This window comes from Palaemon carinicauda, chromosome 41, assembly GCF_036898095.1.
Source record: "Palaemon carinicauda isolate YSFRI2023 chromosome 41, ASM3689809v2, whole genome shotgun sequence".
NCBI classification, from domain to species: domain Eukaryota; kingdom Metazoa; phylum Arthropoda; class Malacostraca; order Decapoda; family Palaemonidae; genus Palaemon; species Palaemon carinicauda.
In genome coordinates, this window is record NC_090765.1 from 47,915,989 (window position 1) to 47,937,770 (window position 21,782).

The 21,782-nt window shown below is 44.0% G+C and overlaps 1 protein-coding gene across 1 annotated transcript in view; it reads left to right on the forward strand.

Moving 5' to 3' along the window:
* Positions 1-21,782, forward strand: part of TH1 (negative elongation factor complex member TH1) — a 42,986-nt gene that overhangs the window by 16,523 nt on the left and 4,681 nt on the right. The window contains exons 12-14 of the mRNA XM_068364618.1: positions 9,098-9,308; positions 9,779-9,919; positions 21,617-21,746. Of these exons, the coding sequence (XP_068220719.1) occupies positions 9,098-9,308; positions 9,779-9,919; positions 21,617-21,746 (482 nt within the window). The remainder of the gene's footprint in view (positions 1-9,097; positions 9,309-9,778; positions 9,920-21,616; positions 21,747-21,782) is intronic.

Consider the following 21,782-nt stretch of genomic DNA (forward strand, 5'->3'; position numbering starts at 1 on the left):
TCAGATGTCATAGCAGTAATGTTTTTCATTCAGTTCATACAACAAGAAACTTTTGGCTACTCTTATATTAAGTCTGCTTTTTAGAATAAAAGGTTTTATTACTGTACTTCAGTATTGAATACACAAATTAAAGACCCCTGAAAAAAAGAGAACATCAGAATTATGGTCTATTTCTATTATGGAATAACAGCAATACTGTACATGTATAGTACTGTATGTGAATTGATGAATTTTGAATGGAAGCAAAAGCAAATCAAAGATACCCAAGTGTGATGTGACAGTTATTTTATTGGTAGGGACTATTATTCATTATCTTTGTCTTTTATGATTTATTCAGTCCTTACTGGAATAAATGAAAAGGAAAATTTCTCTTATATTTTTAATGTTTTGTTTGTTTAAAAAATTGCATCAATTACTCATGGTATTACATTATATATACTGTTCTCACCTGTTAGGTCGTTTATGCGTATTGACTACAAGCTAAAGGGTTCCAGTAGATTAAAGCAGCCCAGTGAGGAAAATAATAAAGGAAATAAAAAACTATTTATGAGAAGGAATGAATGAAAAATAAAATATTAAGATTTAGAGAAATATTTAGATGTCATACATAAACTATGAAGAGACTTATGTCAACCTGTTCAACAAAAAAGCATTTGCAACAAGTTTGAACTTCTGAAGTTCCACGAATTCAACCGCCAGATTATAAAGACTCCACAATCCGGTCACAGGTGGAATAAGATTTCTAGAAGACTGTGTAGTATTGATCCTTATGATGGAGAAGGGAAGGCTGTCAGAATTACTGTAAATGCATTTCTAATACTACATACAGAGTGGTACAATTTGGGAAGATCTGAATGTAAAGGGTGATCAGAATTCTGAAAAGCCTTATGCAACATGCATAAAGAACTAACTGAATGACGGTGCAAGAAATTATTATCAATAATAGGAAATTTAATAGACTGCAAGTTTTTGTCCCACAAATTAAGATGAGAGTCGGTAGCAAAAGTCCAGACAGGAAAGCAATGCTCATAACAAGGTAGAATGAAGGAATTAAAACATTTACTGAGGAAAGATTGATCACCGAAAATCTTGAGACTTTCTCAGTACGTCAACTATTTTTGCAGTTGAAAAAAGACAGACTGAATGTGTTTCTCAAGATTTAATTTGTAATCAAGGAACCTAGTATTTTCATGATTTGTATATAGTTAAAGAAACAGTGTCTCTGCAGAGATCTGGATGTTGAAGAGCCTCTGTCCTTGACCTTCTTACAGTTGTACTTCAAGTTTTGTTAGGGTTCAACTTCATGCCCCATAATTTGCACCATGCACTAATTTCAGTTAGATCCCTATTAAGAGATTCAACGCCAGAGCTTCATTCAGAAGACAAAATTGATACAAAGAGAGTAGTATCATCTGTATATCTAATACCTCAGTATTTATTATATGTTTATAATCCCTATTTCTTTTGTTTCCTGATTTTTAAAGTAGAGTTCTATCCATCAGGTTTCTAAGTGCCCTAAAATCTCAAGCAACTAGAACTACATATAAATGAAAATTCAGTTTAAAAAATTAACAGGATTTTAAATCAAAACTTAGTTCTTGACCCGTTAATTCTTATTTTCACCACACCATATGGCCTGTCTAACTCTAATCTATGCATGTCTATATGTGTTTTTATTGTATTGGGGTGTGCAGAGTTTTTCTTCAATGCAATGAAAAAATAAAAAGGTGTACATTTGCTCCAGCAGAGTTTTTGAAAAAGCTTTTTAACCATTTGACACTTCTTGATGCAAAAACTATTTATGAACATCTGTTTCAGTTGAAGGCAGGAAAATTTTTATGTATATATTCATGGACTAAGTTACTAGAATTCTTTCACGCTTAGATATTGCCTTTATAAGCTTAATACTGTAGTCGGCGGCATAAGACAGGCCAACCTAGTTTTAGCCTTTTGAATGGGTTACTTGTCAAGCGTGAAGCCTGGTGACACAATTTGAAGATGCGTGTGCCAAGGAGATGACTATCTTCAATGTAAGGTTGAGAATCATTAAGTCAAACTAGCCTTAAATACTTGGGGAGATATAGCCAAAGTTTAACAAAAAACAAAAGTAGATAAATAGAAATATTAATATTCTGACAAATTTGATCAGTGATTAATCACAGGATCATGTATCCTGCAAAAGATATTAATGTGTTAAGTCTAAATCCGAAGCAAAGATGGGCTTGATGATATTTACCTATCAATGAAATTTTCAATATTAAACTTAGCCGGTGATTATATAAGCTGCAGCTCTGCTGCCCGACAGAAAAACTCTACGTTCAAAATCCGCCAGCGATCGCTGTGCAGGTAGGGGGTGTACTTCAACAGCGCCATCTGTCGTGCAGGTACTCAGTACTCAATGTAAACACAGAACTCAATTTTCTCTCTGTCGTGCCACCGGCAAGACCTACTAAATTCGCTGTTGTTAACTGGATTGGTTTTCACAACTTTTTGGTGAAGTACACGTTTCTAGTTTTGAGCCTTCGCTTTGCAGGCTTTATCTTCAATACATCCTTGCATTCTTTTGTTGATATCGGATTATTTGTTGATGACTTTGGATAGTTTTTGAATTCCCCTTTGACTAATTCAAAATGGCTGACCCTTCTCAAGTCCCTAAATTCAGGAAGTGTAATGCTAGGGACTGTTCAAGGCGTCTTCCGAAGGCCTCTATCGATCCTCACACCGTTTGTTCCAATTGTCGGGATAAAACCTGTCAATTGGAAGATCGATGTGAGGAATGCGTTGGGCTTTCGGAATTCGATTTTATCGAATTCCAGAAATATACACGTAGGCTAGAGAGAGATAAGAGTCAGGAGAAGTTCATCTCGCTCCGTTGAATTTTCCTCTCCTCATGCCCCACAACCTATTCCTTCCCCTGTAGTGGTTGCTCCTGATCCCCCTTCTTGCACTCAAGAACCCTCGATGGCAGATATGATGCGTGCCATCCAAGCTCTGGGTGAGAGAGTCGATTCCTTGGCTAGTGACCGTAACCAGCTCATGGCAGACGTCAAGGAGCTGAAGTGTAAGAGTGCAGTGGGTAGTGATAAAGTGAGTGGTAGTGTTGTGGATAGTGTTGCGCTTGAGGGTTTGTCTGTTCGTGCCTGTCGTCCTCCCAGTCCGGGACCTCTTGCAGGCTCCCAAGCCCAGGGGAGAAGCAATGTCGTATGACCAAAGGGTTCGAGAGGCTTTAATCAGCGAACAGACGTTCCCTCCGTGGTTTCGGGTGTATCTACCCAAGATCGCCCCACCCACACGAAGACGAGAGAGCCCATTTATTCCTCGTCTGCGGAAGAGGTTTCTCGTAAGAAACCATGGACCAAGGTCTCGCGGCCTCTTAAGCGCAAGTCGGTCCCTTCCGCGCAAGTCCAACGGCCCAGTTGTAGCCACTGGGTCAGTTCGGACTCGCTGCAGTCTTCCGACGACTGCTCACCTCCTAAGAGAGGCAAAGCGGTACCGCATCAGGCAGTAACACCGTCTGTTGCCGCACCTGCTCCTGTAGACCCTAAGTGGTCTTTGCTGCAGACCATGCAGTCACAGTTAACGTCATTGATGCAGGACTTTCGTGCGGAGAAGGTTGACGCTGCACCAACCTCTAGCCTACAACCAACCACGGTTGTGCGTCCGGTGGACGCTGAGGCTACCTTCTCCCGCACTCCAGCTGTGAGAGTCCCGCCACCCATGCGTTCCAGTGTACCCTGCCAGCCGCATGTTGACGTTCAGCGACGCACGGAACCTTCCGTTGACTTTCGCGAGGTACAACAACAGCCTAAGTTGTTTTGTTTTGACGCGGTGCGTCAACCTCCGCAACCCAGTGTGGTTACCTCTACTCGCCCACATCAGACTAGACAGTCTGGAGTAGACGCTTTGCGTCCCCGCGCTGCTATGGTTGTTGCCAGTTCACAGACTGGGCAACACTTCCGTGACGTTGCGTCCGGTTCAGTCACGCGTGCACCCGTGCTGCCGGACTCAGCTGACCAGCCGATTCCTACTCCTTTGCCGCTTCCTCCTCAATTTTCAGATGATGGACTCTCTGATAATGACGACGCTGCACACATTGACGACCCACATACGGACATCGACGAACCCAAGACCACGCAACCCTCTTTGGACTTTAGAAAAGTTCTTGCTCTGTTCAAAGAGATGTATCCTGATCAGTTTGTGTCTGCGGCTCCACGCTCTCCTCCGTCAGAGTTTGCTTTAGGCACGCAGTCATCCGCGCCTGCCTTTACGAAACTCGTCCTCGCCCGCTCGTCCAAGAGAGCTTTACGAGTTTTAGGAGATTGGATGCAGTCCAAAAAGAACCTAGGGAAGACAGCATTTACGTTTCCCCCTGCGAGACTCTCTTCCGGATCGAGCGTCTGGTATGCAACGGGAGAAGTTCTCGGCTTGGGAGTTCCTGCCTCTGCCCAGGGCGACTTCTCAAGTCTAGTAGACTCTCCCCGCAGGCTAGCCATGAGACGCTCTAAGATATGTTGGTCTCCTTCAGACTTAGACCATCTGTTGAAAGGAGTGTTTAGAGCCTTCGAGGTCTTTAACTTTTTGGACTGGTGTCTGGGAGCTTTGAGCAGGAAGATCTCCCCTTCTGACAAGGAAGCTTCCTTGCTCATTATGTCCTGCATGGACAAGGCCATACGTGACGGATCCAGTGAGCTTGCGGCTTCGTTCGTATCCGGGGTCCTCAAGAAACGGGAAAACCTTTGCTCTTTCCTGTCAGCTGGAGTAACACTGTGTCAGAGATCGGAACTTCTTTTTGCTCCTCTCTCAAAGTGCCTTTTCCCAGAGGACTTGATAAAGGAGATTGCTGCCTCCTTGATTCAGAAAGACACCCATGACCTGGTTGCGTCCTCTGCCCGCAAAGCCACCCCTTTGCCTACCTTGTCTAGACCCAGGATGGACACTCCAGCGTCCAGATTCATTCCGCCCTTTCGTGGCAGAGCCTCCAGCAGAGGAGGTGCTCGTGCCGAAGGGAGACGTGGGAAGAAGAAAGGTACCAAGTCCTTTAAAGGCAGAGTCTGACTGCCACCTTCTTCAGACAGCAGTGGGAGCCAGACTCAAGAACTTCTGGCAGACCTGGGAGAAAAGGGGCGCAGATGCACAATCTGTGAAGTTGCTCAGAGAAGGGTACAAGATCCCGTTTGTACGCAAACCCCCTCTAGCAACGTCTCCCATCGATCTCTCTCCCAGGTACAGAGAGGAAGACAAGAGACTAGCTTTGAAGCAGGAGGTGTCTCTCTTACTAGAAAAGGGAGCGGTAGTCAAAGTCCGGGACCATCAATCCCCGGGCTTCTACAACCGTCTCTTCTTAGTGATAAAGAAGACAGGAGGGTGGAGACCGGTGCTAGACGTCAGTGCGCTGAATGTCTTTGTCACAAAGCAGACGTTCGCCATGGAGACCACAAAGTCCGTTCTAGCAGCGGTCAGGAAGGAAGACTGGATGGTCTCTTTAGACCTAAGGGACGCATACTTTCACGTCCCCATCCACCCAGAATCCCAACCTTTTCTGAGATTCCTTTACGAAAAGGTTGTCTACCAATTTCAAGCCCTGTGCTTTGGCCTAAGCACAGCTCCTCTTGTGTTTACGAGGCTGATGAGGAATATTGCCAAATTCCTGCATTTAGCGGATATCAGAGCCTCCCTCTATTTGGACGACTGGCTTCTAAGAGCTTCTTCCAGTCGTCGCTGTCTGGAGAATCTAAAGTGGACGCTAGATCTGATCAAGGAATTGGGTCTCCTGGTCAATATGGAAAAGTCCCAACTGGTCCCATCCCAAACTATAGTGTATTTAGGGATGGAGATTCACAGTCAAGCTTTTCGGGCTTTTCCGTCGGCCCCCAGAACAAGTCAAGCCCAGGTATGCATCCAGAACATGCTAAAGAAGGATCGATGTTCAGTCAGACAGTGGATGAGTCTGATAGGGACGCTTTCATCCCTGGAACAGTTCGTTTCGTTAGGGAGACTACACCTCCGTCCCCTTCAATTTCACCTAGCTGTTTACTGGAAAAAGGACAAGACGCTAGAAGCGGTCTCGATCCCCATTTCCGAGAAGATGAAGTCGTCACTGACTTGGTGGAAGGACAGTATCAACCTCAGAGAGGGTCTGCCCCTGGCTGTTCAGACCCCCAACCACGTTCTCTTCTCGGACGCATCGGACACGGGCTGGGGTGCGACATTAGACGGTCGGGAATGCTCGGGAATTTGGAACTCGAATCAAAGAACGTTACATATCAACTGCAAGGAGCTACTGGCAGTTCATCTGGCCTTGAAAAGCTTCAAGTACCTCCTTCAAGGCAAAGTGGTGGAGGTGAACTCGGACAACACCACGGCCTTGGCGTACATCTCCAAGCAAGGAGGGACCCATTCTATGACCTTGTACGAGATCGCAAGGGACCTCCTCACCTGGTCAAAAGATCTAAACCTTTCTCTAGTAACGAGGTTCATCCAAGGCAACATGAATGTCATGGCGGATTGCCTCAGTCGGAGGGGTCAAATCATTCCAACAGAATGGACCCTACACAAGGATGTGTGCAAGAGACTATGGGCCACATGGGGCCAACCTACCATAGATCTCTTCGCAACCTCGATGACCAAGAGGCTCCCAATATATTGCTCACCAATCCCGGACCCAGCAGCAGTTCATATAGATGCCTTTCTACTGGATTGGTCCCATCTAGACCTTTATGCATTCCCCCCATTCAAGATTGTCAACAAGGTACTGCAGAAGTTCGCCTCTCACGAAGGGACAAGGTTGACGTTAGTTGCTCCCCTCTGGCCCGCGAGAGAAAGGTTCACCGAGGTACTTCAATGGCTGGTGGACGTTCCCAGAACTCTTCCTCTAAGAGTGGACCTTCTACGTCAGCCACATGTAAAGAAGGTACACCCAGGCCTCCACGCTCTTCGTCTGACTGCCTTCAGACTATCGAAAGACTCTCTAGAGCTAGAGGCTTTTCGAAGGAGGCAGCCAGGGCGATTGCTAGAGCAAGGAGGACATCCACTCTTAGAGTCTACCAGTCGAAGTGGGAAGTCTTCCGAAACTGGTGCAAGTCAGTATCAGTATCCTCGACCAGTACCTCTGTAACCCAAATAGCTGACTTCCTATTATACTTGAGGAAAGAAAGATCTCTTTCAGCTCCCACTATCAAAGGTTACAGAAGCATGTTGGCAGCAGTCTTCCGTCACAGAGGCTTAGATCTTTCCAACAACAAAGATCTACAGGACCTCCTTAAGTCTTTTGAGACCACGAAGGAGCGTCGTTTGGCTACACCTGGTTGGAATTTAGACGTGGTACTAAGATTCCTTATGTCAGAAAGGTTCGAGCCACTACAATCAGCCTCCTTTAAAGATCTCACTTTAAAGACTCTTTTCCTGGTTTGCTTAGCCACAGCTAAAAGAGTCAGTGAGATTCACGCCTTCAGCAGGAACATCGGATTTTCATCTGAAACGGCTACATGTTCTTTACAGCTTGGTTTTCTAGCCAAAAACGAGCTACCTTCTCGTCCTTGGCCGAAATCGTTCGATATTCCAAGCCTTTCAAATATGGTTGGAAATGAACTAGAAAGAGTCTTATGCCCTGTTAGAGCTCTTAAGTTCTATTTAAGACGAACTAAACCTTTACGAGGACAGTCAGAAGCTTTATGGTGTTCTATTAAGAAACCTTCTTTGCCTATGTCAAAGAATGCAGTTTCCTATTATATCAGACTGTTGATACGAGAAGCTCATTCCCATCTGAATGAGGAAGACCATGCTTTGCTGAAGGTAAGGACACATGAAGTTAGAGCTGTCGCAACTTCAGTGGCCTTTAAACAAAATAGATCTCTGCAGAGTATAATGGACGCAACCTATTGGAGAAGCAAGTCAGTGTTCGCGTCTTTTTATCTTAAAGATGTCCAGTCTCTTTACGAGAACTGCTACACCCTGGGACCATTCGTAGCAGCGAGTGCAGTAGTGGGTGAGGGCTCAACCACTACATTCCCCTAATTCCATAACCTTTTTTAATCTTTCTCTTGAAATGTTTTTATTGCTGTTTTTGGGTTGTCCGGAAGGCTAAGAAGCCTTTCGCATCCTGGTTGATTTGGCGGGTAGTCAAATTCTTTTCTTGAGAAGTGCCTAGATTAGAGGTTTTGATGAGGTCCTGTAGTATGGGTTGCAACCCTTGATACTTCAGCTCCTAGGAGTCGCTCAGCATCCTAAGAGGATCGCGAGGCTCAGTAAGGAAGACGTACTTAAAAAGGCAGAGTAATTGTTCAAGTCGACTTCCTTACCAGGTACTTATTTATTTTATGTTTGTTATTTTGAATAACTGCTAAAAGGAAATACAAAATCCTTAGCTCATAATAATGTAAACAATTAATGCTGGTCTCTACCCACCCCCCTGGGTGTGAATCAGCTTATATAATCACCGGCTAAGTTTAATATTGAAAAATGTTATTTTTATAATAAAATAAATTTTTGAATATACTTACCCGGTGATTATATATTAAAGGACCCTCCCTTCCTCCCCAATAGAGACCCAGTGGACCGAGGAGAAAATTGAGTTCTGTGTTTACATTGAGTACTGAGTACCTGCACGACAGATGGCGCTGTTGAAGTACACCCCCTACCTGCATAGCGATCGCTGGCGGATTTTGAACGTAGAGTTTTTCTGTCGGGCAGCAGAGCTGCAGCTTATATAATCACCGGGTAAGTATATTCAAAAATTTATTTTATTATAAAAATAAAATTTTTCCTGGTGCCACCATCCAAGGCAATATTTTTGGGCAATAATTTTAACGAAACATTGTGTGAAAAATATTCAGATAGTTTAAAGAAATTGAAGAAAAATATTCTTTTCTACAATTTTTGGGAATGATGTTCTATTTATGCTTCAACAAAATTTTCATATTCATTCTGCTGGGAAGGTTTGTAAAGGTACATTTTGTGGATAAACAAAATGTCACTATAGATTATGGGTTCATTGTTAAACAAAGATGGCTCAACCCTGCCATCCTGAGATCAAAATATGTTGCAAATATCTGTTGAATCTGTTAATTAACCTGCTTTTTACCATACCTCTTATTTTCAGATTTCCAGTTGTTAGTGTAGGTCTTGTACGATGGATTGAGTGTGTGGTTAAGGAACCCAGCTACTTCAAGCTATGCACAGAGTCAACTCCTACGCATTTGGCGCTTTTGGATGAAGTGGTATCTATTCATCCTCTCCTTCACAGTCGTGTATTAAATCTCTTGGTAGAACTGTTTGAGTCGGAGTTTCAGGATCTGGAAATTCTAGAACAGGTAATCAAAAAGTAAATTTAAGGAAATGAAGTTATTTACTTTTGATATGTTTTTCTGTGCTACAGTTTAGGGATTATTCAATATTAAACACTAAATAATATTTGAAGGTTTTTTTTTAGATATTTTGTTATGATGTACTTAAAATTTTATTTGAATTTCTTGTTGTAAATTTGGCCTTTGTATTTGTAATTAAGATGTAATCTTCCATTATTATCCCTATTCTATGATTTCTCAATTATTCAGTTTTCTTTTCTATACTAATTTTTGTATCTCAAAATATTTTATAATTTTAATGCCTTGAATTAATTTTTTTCCCATCAGCCACACTTGGTTTCCTCTGAAAGCACATTATAATTATTTTAATTTCTGTTATAACTCATTTAATTGATCACTGGTGTTACAATCTTGATTTTTTAGTACTTATTGCTATGGTGTTAATTTTTAGTAATTATTTCTATGGTGCTTTTCAGCTTGAACTGCGCAAAATGTTATTAGATCGGATGGTCAACCTTCTGAGTCGTGGTTGTGTATTACCTGTGATGAAATACATAAAGAATTGCTGCACTAAGGGTGACACAGATATCTCGTTGATCCGTTACTTTGTGAGAGAGGTAAATATTTGTGATTTAGTGTACACATATTAAATGATACTACTTTCATGAGTTAACTCCCCTGTATTTTGTATGTTTATCTCTTGGGGCGCTGCTTATTATCATCTGTATGTTACATACTATAGTCGTTACTTAAAATTCTTTACACTTTATAGCATAGCTGCAGTGATTCTTGCTTTATGATTTTCATCCTTTAGATTTGGGTTCTTTTCATTTAACTTTGAGGTACAACATGACTTATAGTATGGTAAGTTTAAACAGTGTTTAGGTCTTTAGCCTTTTACAGTACCTGTATTACCTTTTGGTTTGACACATTTGTCCATGATTATCCATGATTTTTAACTAGATATCTAAAATTGTTACTGTGGGCCTTTGAGCTCTCTCTCTCTCTCTCTCTCTCTCTCTCTCTCTCTCTCTCTCTCTCTCTCTCTCTCTCTCTCTCTCTCTCTCTCTCTCTCTCTCTCTCTCTCAATATATACATACAGTAATTGAAGTACCCATTTTTATGAATAGAACTTACCTGGCAGTTATATATACATAGCTAATTATCTCTATTTCGGCAGAATTTTTCTAAAACTAGGCAACCGCCTTGTGGTGGTTGGGTGGTAACACCCGTTAAAGGGTGGTAGGAGGAATCATTCCCGTTTTCTGTTCTTCAGTTCATCTCTGCCGGCCGGATCGACAACACGTTGGTCCGTCATTAAGAGTTTTTCTTCGCTTTCCCTGCTCGGTGTACCAGTCTGCTTTTTTGGTGAAGTACTCTGATTTGGGGTTTTGGCGATCGTTGTATTTTGTTTTCTCTTAGCTTTTTTTGCTGTTTTTCATTATGAGTGAAAAGAGTCATTACCTTATCTGTGCGAATGAGGAATGTAAGGTGAGACTACTGAAAATGGCGGTAGATCCTCACACCGTTTGTTCTAATTGTAGGGGTTTTGTTTGTGCCCTTGATAATAGGTGCGGGGAATGTAAGGTTTTGGATGAGAAAGATTGGTTAATTATGAAGCGCTTTGTGCTTAAGCTAGAGCTCGATAGAGTTAGGAGAGCTTCTAGGTCTAAGTCTAAGTCTGTTAGTGGTAAGGAAGACGAACTTAGCGTAGATTTATCTATTGATCCTATTATTGATTCCTCTTTGGAAGTTGATCCTTCCCTTGAGGTAGTAACTCCTGCACCTCCTACAGGTTCCGTATCTACGGATGACCCTCGGTACGCTAGCCTGGCGGCCGAGTTGAAGGCCATTAAAGAACAACTGGAGGCCTTTAAAGGTAAGGAAAGTGAAAGTGCTTGTGTTAGTGCAGTGGAGGTGGCGACTGACCGAATCTGTCATACCCCTAGGCCCAGACCTCTACCAAGCTCCCAGGACCAAGGGAGAAGGTACGTCGATGACCGAAAGGGGATGAGAGGTACGTACCCTCGGTCAGCCGTCGCCTCAGACAGTCCTGTTGTCGATTCCCAGGCTGCTCTTGACCGTCACAGGAAAGACGTGTCGGATGTGTTGTTTTCTTCTCCGAATTCGTCCAGACGTAAATGGAAGTATGAAGCTTCAAGACCTACTAAGAGGAGATGGAACCGCGACGAACGGTCTCGTTCTTTCTCTCCCGGTTCTAGCAGTTATGAACCTTGTCCGTCGGAGGATGATTTCGACTCCGTGCCTGTGAAAAGGGCGAAGCCTGCTGCCGAAGATCCTCCCCCTTCTACGAGTGTTATTCGTCAGCCCCCCCCCTTCGGGTCCGCAAGACCCAGCTGATGTTGCTAAATCCTTTATGTCTGTCATGCAGGAACAACTTTTGACTTTAGTACAAGCCTTTAGCCGCCCTCACGCCCAGTCTGACAGACGTAAAGACGACTCGTTGCCGATTAAGAAGTCTGCTTCTAAGGGAGAACGGAGTTCTTCTTTAAAGAAAACTTCTCCCTCTCTACGCCAGGATGAGGAATGTGTGCTTTCGCCAGGCGATACTTCTTCGCGATACCAGGGTGATACGTTTTCTCGTTCTCGATACCGGGACGATACCTTATCGAACGACGCTACTTCTCGTTCTCGATACCAAGACGATACCGCCTCCCGTTCGCTTCGCCACGACGATACCTCCTCTCGTTCGCTTCGCCACGACGATACCTCCTCTCGTTCGCTTCGCCACGACGATACCTCCTCTCGTTCACGACGCCACGACGATACCGACCCTAGTTCTCAACGCCACGACGATACCGCCTCTCGTTCACGACGCCACGACGATACCACCTCTCATTCTCGCCGCCACGACGATACCGCCTCTCGCTCTCGCCGCCACGACGATACCGCCTCTCGCTCTCGACGACAGAACGACTCTGCCTCTCGTTCTCGGTCCCAGGGCGATACCACCCTGCCTCTTCGGGACGATACTGCCTCTCGTCCCAAGGATTCTTCTAGCGCGGGACTCCAGGATGCAACCCGTCTTTTGCAGGATGATGCCTTTGATTTGCCCTTGTCGGGTTCTAAGGATCCTTCTTCTCTTTCGAAGGATATTGCAGATGTGGATCAGGACCTCGAGGATGTTTCTGATGACGATGATAATCCTGCCGACGCTGTGAGAGATTACAAAGTTCTCTCTCGCTCCCTTCTTGAACTTTTTGGAGAGGAATTCCAACCTGCTGCCCCTCAATCTCCTCAGTCCCAATTTAACAGAAAGAAGGCCAAGAAACAGTCGGCCTTCATCAAGATGAAGCTGTCTATCTCCGCAAAGAAGGCTCTCACGAAGATTGATGACTGGATGATGGAGCGGAGACAAACAGTTAAGACTTCCTTCTCGTTTCCACTCTTGCTTCAAGAGCGGGTATGTGGTATGCAACTGGAGAACCTTTGGGTCTGGGAGTTCCTTCCTCCTCCAAGGGTGACTTCTCTGGTTTAGTGGACTCTGCTAGAAGGCATGCTCTCAACTCAGCCAAGGTCATGTGGTCGATGTCGGAGCTGGATCATCTCGTCAAAGGTATTTTTAGAGCCTTTGAGGTTTTTAGTTTCCTAGACTGGTCGCTTGGGACTCTCGCAAGGAAAACTGAACAGATGGAAGGATCTAGGGACCTTACCAGTATTATGTCCTGTATGGATAAGGCCCTCAGAGATGGGGCGAATGAGTTGGCTGCTCTGTTCTCAGCTGGGGTCCTAAAGAAGAGAGCTCTGCTTTGCTCTTTTGCTTCTAGGTCTGTTACCAATGTACAAAAGTCTGAGCTTCTTTACGCCCCCCTCTCTCAACATCTTTTTCCCGAGTCCCTGGTTAATGACATTACGCGTTCTCTGGCCCAAAAAGCCACCCAAGACCTTTTATCTCGTTCTGCTCGTAAGCCCTTGGCAGCCCCTCCTTCTTCTTTGAAACAGGAGGAAAGGAGATTCCAGCAGCCCTTTCGGGGCAGGACTACTTCAAGACCAGATTTTAGAGGGAGAAGGCAAGATTCAGGACCAAGATCTACCAGGGGTTCTTTCAGACCTCGCTCCAGAAAATGAAGTTCGTCTCCTCCAGACAGTAGGCGCAAGACTGTCAGGTTTTTGGCAGTCTTGGAAGAGGAGAGGGGCGGACACCTGGTCCCTCTCAGTCATCAAGGAAGGATACAAGATCCCCTTTCTGAAAAAACCTCCTCTCGCAGATGCTCCGCTGGCCTTAGTAGCCCGGTACTCAGATCCGGGGAAACAGAAGGCCATAGTAGACCTTGTCAACCAAATGCTAGACAAGGGGGCGATAGAACCGGTTCGGGATCTATCCTCCCCAGGCTTTTACAATCGCCTGTTTCTGGTCCCCAAGAACTCGGGCGGATGGAGACCCATCCTGGATGTCAGCGCTCTCAACGTATTTGTGGAGAAGACAAAGTTCTCCATGGAGACGACTCAGTCTGTGCTGGCGTCAGTACATCCAGGGGACTGGATGGTGTCCCTCGACTTGCAGGACGCATATTTCCATGTCCCCATCCATCCGACTTCGAGGAAGTACCTGAGATTTGTAATGCAGGGCAAGTGCTTCCAATTCAGAGCTCTTTGCTTCGGTCTCAGCACGGCTCCTCAAGTCTTCACCAGGGTAATGGCGAATGTGTCAGGTTGGCTGCATCAGGAGGGGATAAGGATATCCTTCTATCTGGACGATTGGCTGATTCGTTCACGATCGAGGGAGAAATGTCTGGAGGATTTACGGAAGACTTTTATGATGGCTCAAGATCTAGGCCTGGTCATCAACAGGGAGAAGTCTCAGATCAGACCGAATCAGACTATTCTCTATTTGGGGATAGTTCTGAATTCAGTTCTTTTTCAGGCTTCTCCCTCTCAGGAAAGACAGACCAAGTGTATCGTAAAAGTCAGAACTTTCCTGGACAAGAAGAGATGCACAGCGAAGGAGTGGATGAGTTTGCTGGGGACTCTATCCTCCCTCGAACAGTTTGTCTCTCTGGGGAGACTCCACTTAAGGCCTCTTCAGCACTTTCTTTCAAAGACATGGAACAGAAAGATGCAGGAAGACTCCTTTTCCTTCCCCATTCCAATAGAAGTCAAGACTCTTCTGAAGTGGTGGCTGGACCCAACCTTGTTAGGGGAAGGGATCTCCTTACACAAGAAGAACCCAGACCTAGTGTTGTTTTCAGACGCATCAGAGTCAGGCTGGGGGGCAACATTAGGAAGCAAGGAGGTCTCAGGCTATTGGGAAGGAATTCAGCTGGGATGGCACATCAACAACAAGGAGCTGATGGCCATTTTTTGGGGCTAAAGGCCTTCAAGGACTTTGTGTCTGGGAAGATTGTGGAGGTCAACTCAGACAACACCACAGCTCTTGCTTACATCAGGAAGCAAGGAGGGACTCACTCTCTGTCTCTCTTCGAGACAGCAAGAGAGCTCCTTCTTTGGGCGAAGGAGAACAGGATAAACCTGCTGACGAGGTTTGTTCAGGGACAGAAGAATGTGAGGGCGGACATGCTCAGCAGGAAAGGGCAGGTCCTTCCCACAGAATGGACCCTCAACCAACAGGTCTGTCAGAGTCTCTGGAGGCTGTGGGGGAGACCCCTCATCGATCTTTTCGCCTCCAACTTATCCAAGAGGATCCCCATCTATTGCTCCCTAGTTCCGGACAGAGAGGCAATAGCAGTAGACGCCTTTTTGATGGATTGGACGGGTATGGACACTTATGCTTTTCCCCCGTTCAAGATCATCAATCTGGTAGTCAGGAAATTCGCCCTCCTCGATTCGGGACGGATGATCCTGATAGCTCCGTTCTGGCCGATGAGGGAATGGTTCACGGAGGTGGTGGACTTGTTGATGGACTTTTCAAGAAGCCTCCCTGCAAGTCCAAATCTGCTCAGACAACCCCACTTCGAGAGATATCATCAAAACCCCCTCGCTCTCAATCTGACTGCCTTCAGACTATCGAGAAGCTTGTCAGATCGAGAGGCTTTTCAGCGCAAGCTGCGAAAGCTATCGCCAGAGCGAGGAGGGTCTCTTCGCAAAGGGTCTACCAGTCCAAGTGGGAGACTTTTAGGGCTTGGTGTAGGAAGCACAAGATTTCCTCATCCACTACCTCTGTGAGCCAGATTGCGGATTTCTTGTTGTACCTCAGACAGGATGCTAAGCTAGCTGTGTCCACTATCAAAGGGTACAAAAGTATGCTCTCTTCCGTCTGTCGACATAGAGGCTTGGACTTGTCTCGCGATAAGGACTTACATGACCTCTTGAAATCTTTTGAGATGACCAAGCAGACCCAGTTAAAGCCCCCTTCTTGGAACCTTGATGTGGTTCTTAAATTTCTGTGCACCAAGAGATTTGAGCCCATCTCACAGATTCCCCTTAGGGAGGTTACCAAGAAGACCCTCTTTCTTTTGGCCTTAGCAACAGCTAAAAGAGTTAGTGAAGTCCATGCAATTGAAAAACAGGTAGGCTTCAATCTGAATGGGGCAGTTTGTGCCTTGAGATTAGACTTTCTCGCTAAGAACGAGAACCCTGCTAAGCCCTGGCCGAGGACCTTTGAGGTTCCTAACTTGACCAACCTAGTGGGTCAAGAGCAAGAGAGGCTGCTCTGTCCAGTACGAGCCCTCAAGACCTACTTGTCTCGCACGAAAAGTGTGAGAGGCTCTTCTAGCTCCTTGTGGTGTTCTGTGAAAGATCCTCAAAAGCCCCTTTCCAAGAACGCTTTGTCCTTTTTCCTGAGGGAAGTGATAAGAGAAGCGCATCTCTTGTGTGAGGAGGAACACTTCGGACGTTTAAAAGTGCAAGCTCACGAAGTGAGGGCCATTGCTACCTCGCTTGCTTACCGCAAGAACATGTCGCTCTGTCAAATTATGGATGCGACATTCTGGAGGAGCAACTCTGTGTTCGCCTCTCATTACCTCAGAGAGGTGAGGGTGGATTATGAGAAATGTTATACCTTGGGACCATACGTAGCTACGGCTTCTGTATTAGGCAAAGGAGTTACTACCTCCCCTCAACCTTAGTTTTGTTTACTTGTACATAGGTTGGTGTATTTTTTATTGGTTGTCTGAGGACTTCGACTTGTGTACAGTCACCTCAGTCTAGTTAAATAATTTTTATCTACTTTGCAAATGTTAGGTGGTTGGTTTGGTAAAGTTGCGGTTTTTTATTTTGGGCAATAGGTAGTCCTGAAGTCTAGTCAGATTGTTGGTCTCACCCCATTGACAGACTCGATTGAGTGTTTTCAGCACTGCAGGTCACATCCTGGCTGACACTCTTAAGGGAAAGCGACTCAAGAGGCAGGAACCTTTGAAGTCAGCTACCTTAGCAGGTAAGGAATCAAGGTGTTTATTTATCCTACAACTTTTTTGGTTGTTTCCCCAAAGATGTTACTGTCTATCACCCTCCTCCAAGTGTGTTAATCAGCTATGTATATATAACTGCCAGGTAAGTTCTATTCATAAAAATGGAGTTTTTATGATAAAACAAAGTTTTATGAATACTTACCTGGCAGTTATATATACATTCGAAGGCCCACCCACCTCCCCTCAGGAGACAGGTCGGGCATAGATGAACTGAAGAACAGAAAACGGGAATGATTCCTCCTACCACCCTTTAACGGGTGTTACCACCCAACCACTACAAGGCGGTTGCCTAGTTATAGAAAAATTCTGCCGAAATAGAGATAATTAGCTATGTATATATAACTGCCAGGTAAGTATTCATAAAACTTTGTTTTATCATAAAAACTCCATTTCTCAACCTAATTGGTCTCTCAGCTTTTGATCAGATTGCACTAAAGGTGAGATGCTTACCTCAGTGGAAACCTAAGGATCTATGAGGTTCATGTGCAGTTCTGCCAATCAGTAGTTATTTTCAGGTTAATTTCAACAAAGTTCTTAAGAAATTAGTGGTCAAGGTTTGAATAATTTTATACGCCGAGACATTTATTCAAAAGATATATTAGAACAATCTAGGGATCAGTAGTCAAAGTCACATACATTATTTCAGAATAGAGAATTAGCATCCACGCACTCCTAAAAGAACTTTACTTCTTTGCACATGTGGCAAAAGCCTCTTCATTAGATCTGAAGACATACCTGAATTGTCTTGCTAACTGGTATCTACAAAAGAAAAAAGGAAATACAGTGGTACCTCTACATACGAATTTAATCCGTTCCAGAACCAACTTCGGATGTAGAAAATGTTCAGATGTAGAAACAAAGTTTCCCATAAGAATACATTGAAATAGGATTAATCCATGGTTGAGCCCAAAAACCTTTGATAACTACTTAATAAACTACTACACATAATTTTCCCATGAGAATAATGAACACTAAATTAGATAATAGACATGTAAATAAGAAGAATTAGCAAAAAATGATAAATAAGAAACGGGTTTTTAGCGTCACTTTACCTTAGAAACTCCAGCGCAGGTGTTGTTAGTTTTGCTACGCAGAGAGGAGACGGACGGGCGTCGAGGAGGTAGAGAGGTTAACTACGATAAACGTACACTACCGTAACTTATTCTAACTTACACTAAGTGAACTTTAACATAACTTAGTTTATTTTTTTTTTATTTTTATATTTTATATTTTTTTTTTTACATTTTCTTTTTTTCTTTTTGATGATTACGTAATTTTAATCACTATCACTCTCTACATTTAAAATTGACTGAATTTCTTTTGCTTCACTCTTTTCCGTTTTCTTTGTTGCACTTTCTTCCGCTTCATTCTTTGCCGTTTTCTTCGAAACACTTACATCCTCTTCATCGCGAATTCGCTTCGCAGTTTTTTTATAGAAAGTATCGATAGATAATTGCTTGGTACGGCTTTTCAGAATGTTTCGAAAGTGAGTTAGGCAAACATCATCGAATTGAGAAACTACACGACAAACCTGCAATTTCTTTGGATGGTATTTGTCGATGATGTCGACCACGTCTTGATATTTTCCTAACACCTCTTTTATTTGCGCCGAACCTAACACATGTTCTACCTCCTCGCTCCCTTCCTCGTCATCACTCATGTGCTCCGACATAGCATGGAGTTCCTTGAGCTCATCCGTGGTAAGTTCGTCGTGATGTTCGGCGACGAGTTCCGTAACGTCATCTGCGTTGACCTCCAGACCCATGGACTTGCCAAGGGAGACGATTTCCTCTACGGCTTCCGCTGCACCGACCACGGGATCAGGTTTGGGGTCAAAACCCTCAAAATCTCGGGAAGAAACTGCATCAGGCCACAGCTTCTTCCAGGCAGAATTGAGGGTCCGTCGAGTTAATCCCACCCAAGCCTGATCTAGCAGTGCACGATGTTGAAGTGGCCCCTCCAAAATTCACGCAAAGTTAAGTTGGTGCTTTGCGTGACATTAAAGCACTGCTTAAATAAGTGCTTGGTGTACAGCTTCTTAAAATTAGAGATGACTTGCTGGTCCATGGGCTGGAGGATAGAGTTGGTATTCGGTGGAAGATACAGCACCTTTATGAACTTGAATTCATCGAAGATATTCATCGAAGATATCATCTTCAAGTCGGGGGGGGGGGGGGGTGAGCGGGTGCATTGTCAAGGCATAGCAGGCACTTTAAAGGCAATTTCTGTTCATGAAGATACTTCTTCACAGAAGGGCCGAAAACTTGGTTTACCCGTTGCACAAAGAATTGCCTAGTGACCCAGGCCTTCGAGTTGGATCGCCAGAAAACATGAAGCTGATCCTTATCGATGTTGTGTGCTTTAAAGGCCCTAAGGTTCTCTGAATGGTAAACCAGTCCAGTAAGGGCTGGACTTTAAAGTCCCCGCTAGCGTTGGCACATAGGGCAAGAGTCAACCGATCCTTCATTGGCTTATGCCCAGGCAATTTCTTGTCTTCGGCAGTGATGTAGGTTCGACTCGGCATCTTCTTCCAAAACAGCCCGGTTTCATCACAATTAAACACCTGCTGCTCTACGTAGCCTTCTTCCTGCACGATCTTTTCGAAGTTCTTGTGTCCGCACTAGCAGCCTCTCCGTGGCGAACAACTGAATGAATCCCGGACCGTTTCTTAAATTTCTCGAACCAGCCACGAGATGCCTTGAAATCATCTGAGGAAGGCTCGGTTGAACTCTCCCCAGCATCACCCCCAGAGCTCTCCTCCTTCAAGTCCGTAAAGATGGCGTGCGCCTTCTCGCAGATAACGGTCTCGGTGATGGTGTCGCCAACGATCTCTCTATCCTGAATTCACACTAGTAAAAGTCGTTCCATCTCTTCTATGATAGGGTTACGGCGTTTGGAAATTATGGTGGTCCCCTTAGAAGGTTTCACTGCTTTAATAGCTTCCTTCTGTTTAAGGATTATCGAGATCGTCGACATATTACGGCCATACTGTTCAACAAGTTCACTCACTCATGTTTTTCAATAATTTCCTGCTTAATTTCTAAAGAAAGCATTTCCTTCTTCCTTTTCTCACCACTACCACTACCACTGGCAAAAGTAAGCCTTTTAGGACCCATACTTTACGTAAATTACCGTTAAAGGATGCACGTAAAAAATCACGATTAAAACAGAGTTAATAGCAGAACGCACAGAGCACAACCGCAAGAAGCCGACGAGAACAGAGGACTGACCCAAGACCCGTTAATTGAGCGTCCCTTCGAGGTCGATGTGCTGCCTTCTCTCGGCGGAAATAAAAAACACTTCAGGCGCTATGAGCACCGACTACGTGTACGAGTGTAGAGTCGGAACGTGTTCGAATTGTACTTCGCGTGTCGAAAAATTCGGATACAACCGTACGACGAAAATTGCTTACTTCGTGTGTCGAAATAAAATTCGGGTGTAGAGTAAAAAATTTGCTCAAATTTTACTTCGGATGTTGGAAAATTCGGATGTAGATACGTTCGTGTGTAGAGGTTCCACTGTAATGAAAAATAAGGGGAAAAAATCTCATTGTGAAGGTATTATAATAAAGTCCACTGCCAACGATGACTCTTGATTAAACTGATAATTGTTTCTACGCATATACAAACCTTTTATCCTTTAAAACGAAAATATGTATTCAGCAGAGCAGGAACGTCTATTGAATTTGTTAACAAGGTAGTTAACGACAGGTGGTGAGCGTGAGTGAGTATCCCTGCCTGTTAGAAGCTTTTCACTTTGTATTCAGCCTCATTGTGTACGGACATACTATTGCGCTCTTAAACAAAAATTTTTATCTTTTCTTGCAGAGTGAATGTTGAATGTTGTTTGTGAATATGAAGGGGAAGGAGATTTTTACATGCCGGGGAAAGGGTGGACGTTAAAACCAGTTTATTGCTAAACTGGATGTAGATTCACACACTCTCTATACGTCTTATAGAGGGCATGATTGTTTGCAATCATTGCCATGTGGCAATTGTAGCTTGTGTCTTTCTGTGTAGTTGCAGGTGTAGGCCTTTACCGATGTCTGCTTTGGCAATGCCCAAGAGAACACAGGAAGCCTTTCACCTCTTGTTCTCTCATCAATTGCGACTGCTAGCTCTGCTTCTGGGCATATGCCCCTGGCTCGGTGCCCATGGAGTATGAATTAGGAGTGAAAAGGCCTTGGATCTATGTTGGCAGGCTTTTCAGGTGCTGGTGGTGTTTTCCCAGGGATTATTGCACCTCATTGGAAGCTGGTTGCTCTACGTTTATTGCTTTTCCGACTGCTACCAACAACTTTGATCTAAGAAAGGCTTAGACCTGCTTAGGTCTGGCAGGTACCTCGCCCCAGTGTCCCTACTGCTAGTGTCTCATATGGGGATGCCAGGGACTAATGGCATAATTTACTTTATGGGAGTAAGCATTTAATGAGTAAGTAATATAAACATCAGGGAAGATTCATATAAATAAATGATTTTTATAATAAAATTTCCTATTTCTATACTTACCTGATGTTCATATACATGGCCACTCTCTTCCCCCTGAGTCATGGTATGAAGAGGAGGGATAATGGTGACTTCAAAACTGAAGATTATATTTACTGATGCAGCAACTTGGGCTTTTCGCCACTTACCGTTAAAGGGTTCCATTCCCATGTTTAGGGCATGTAATTATTGAAGCGGAAGAAAATGGGAAAATTCTAAACTTTACGGGTAAGCGTTGATTAACCTGGGCTTCTGGAGAGGCAATATGAACACTAGGCGAGTATGGAAATAATAAATTTTATTATTAGAATGCTATTTTTTAGATTTATATGATTGATCCCAGACCTTTTAAGCCAATAGTATTAAGTTCAGGGATCATGTTAATGTAGAAACAAGGTAAGAGGACATTTTTCTCTAATGTGGTTGTACTTTCTTGTTTCAGGTTTTAGAAATCGTTGCTCCCCCATATACAGTAGAGTTTGTTCAGCTTTTCTTACCATTGGTAGAGAATGAAGACATTACAGGATCTATGAGAATGAATACGGATAGTGACCTAGTTACAGAATTTATTGGTACGTACACTATACTATATGTTTGTTATTATATTT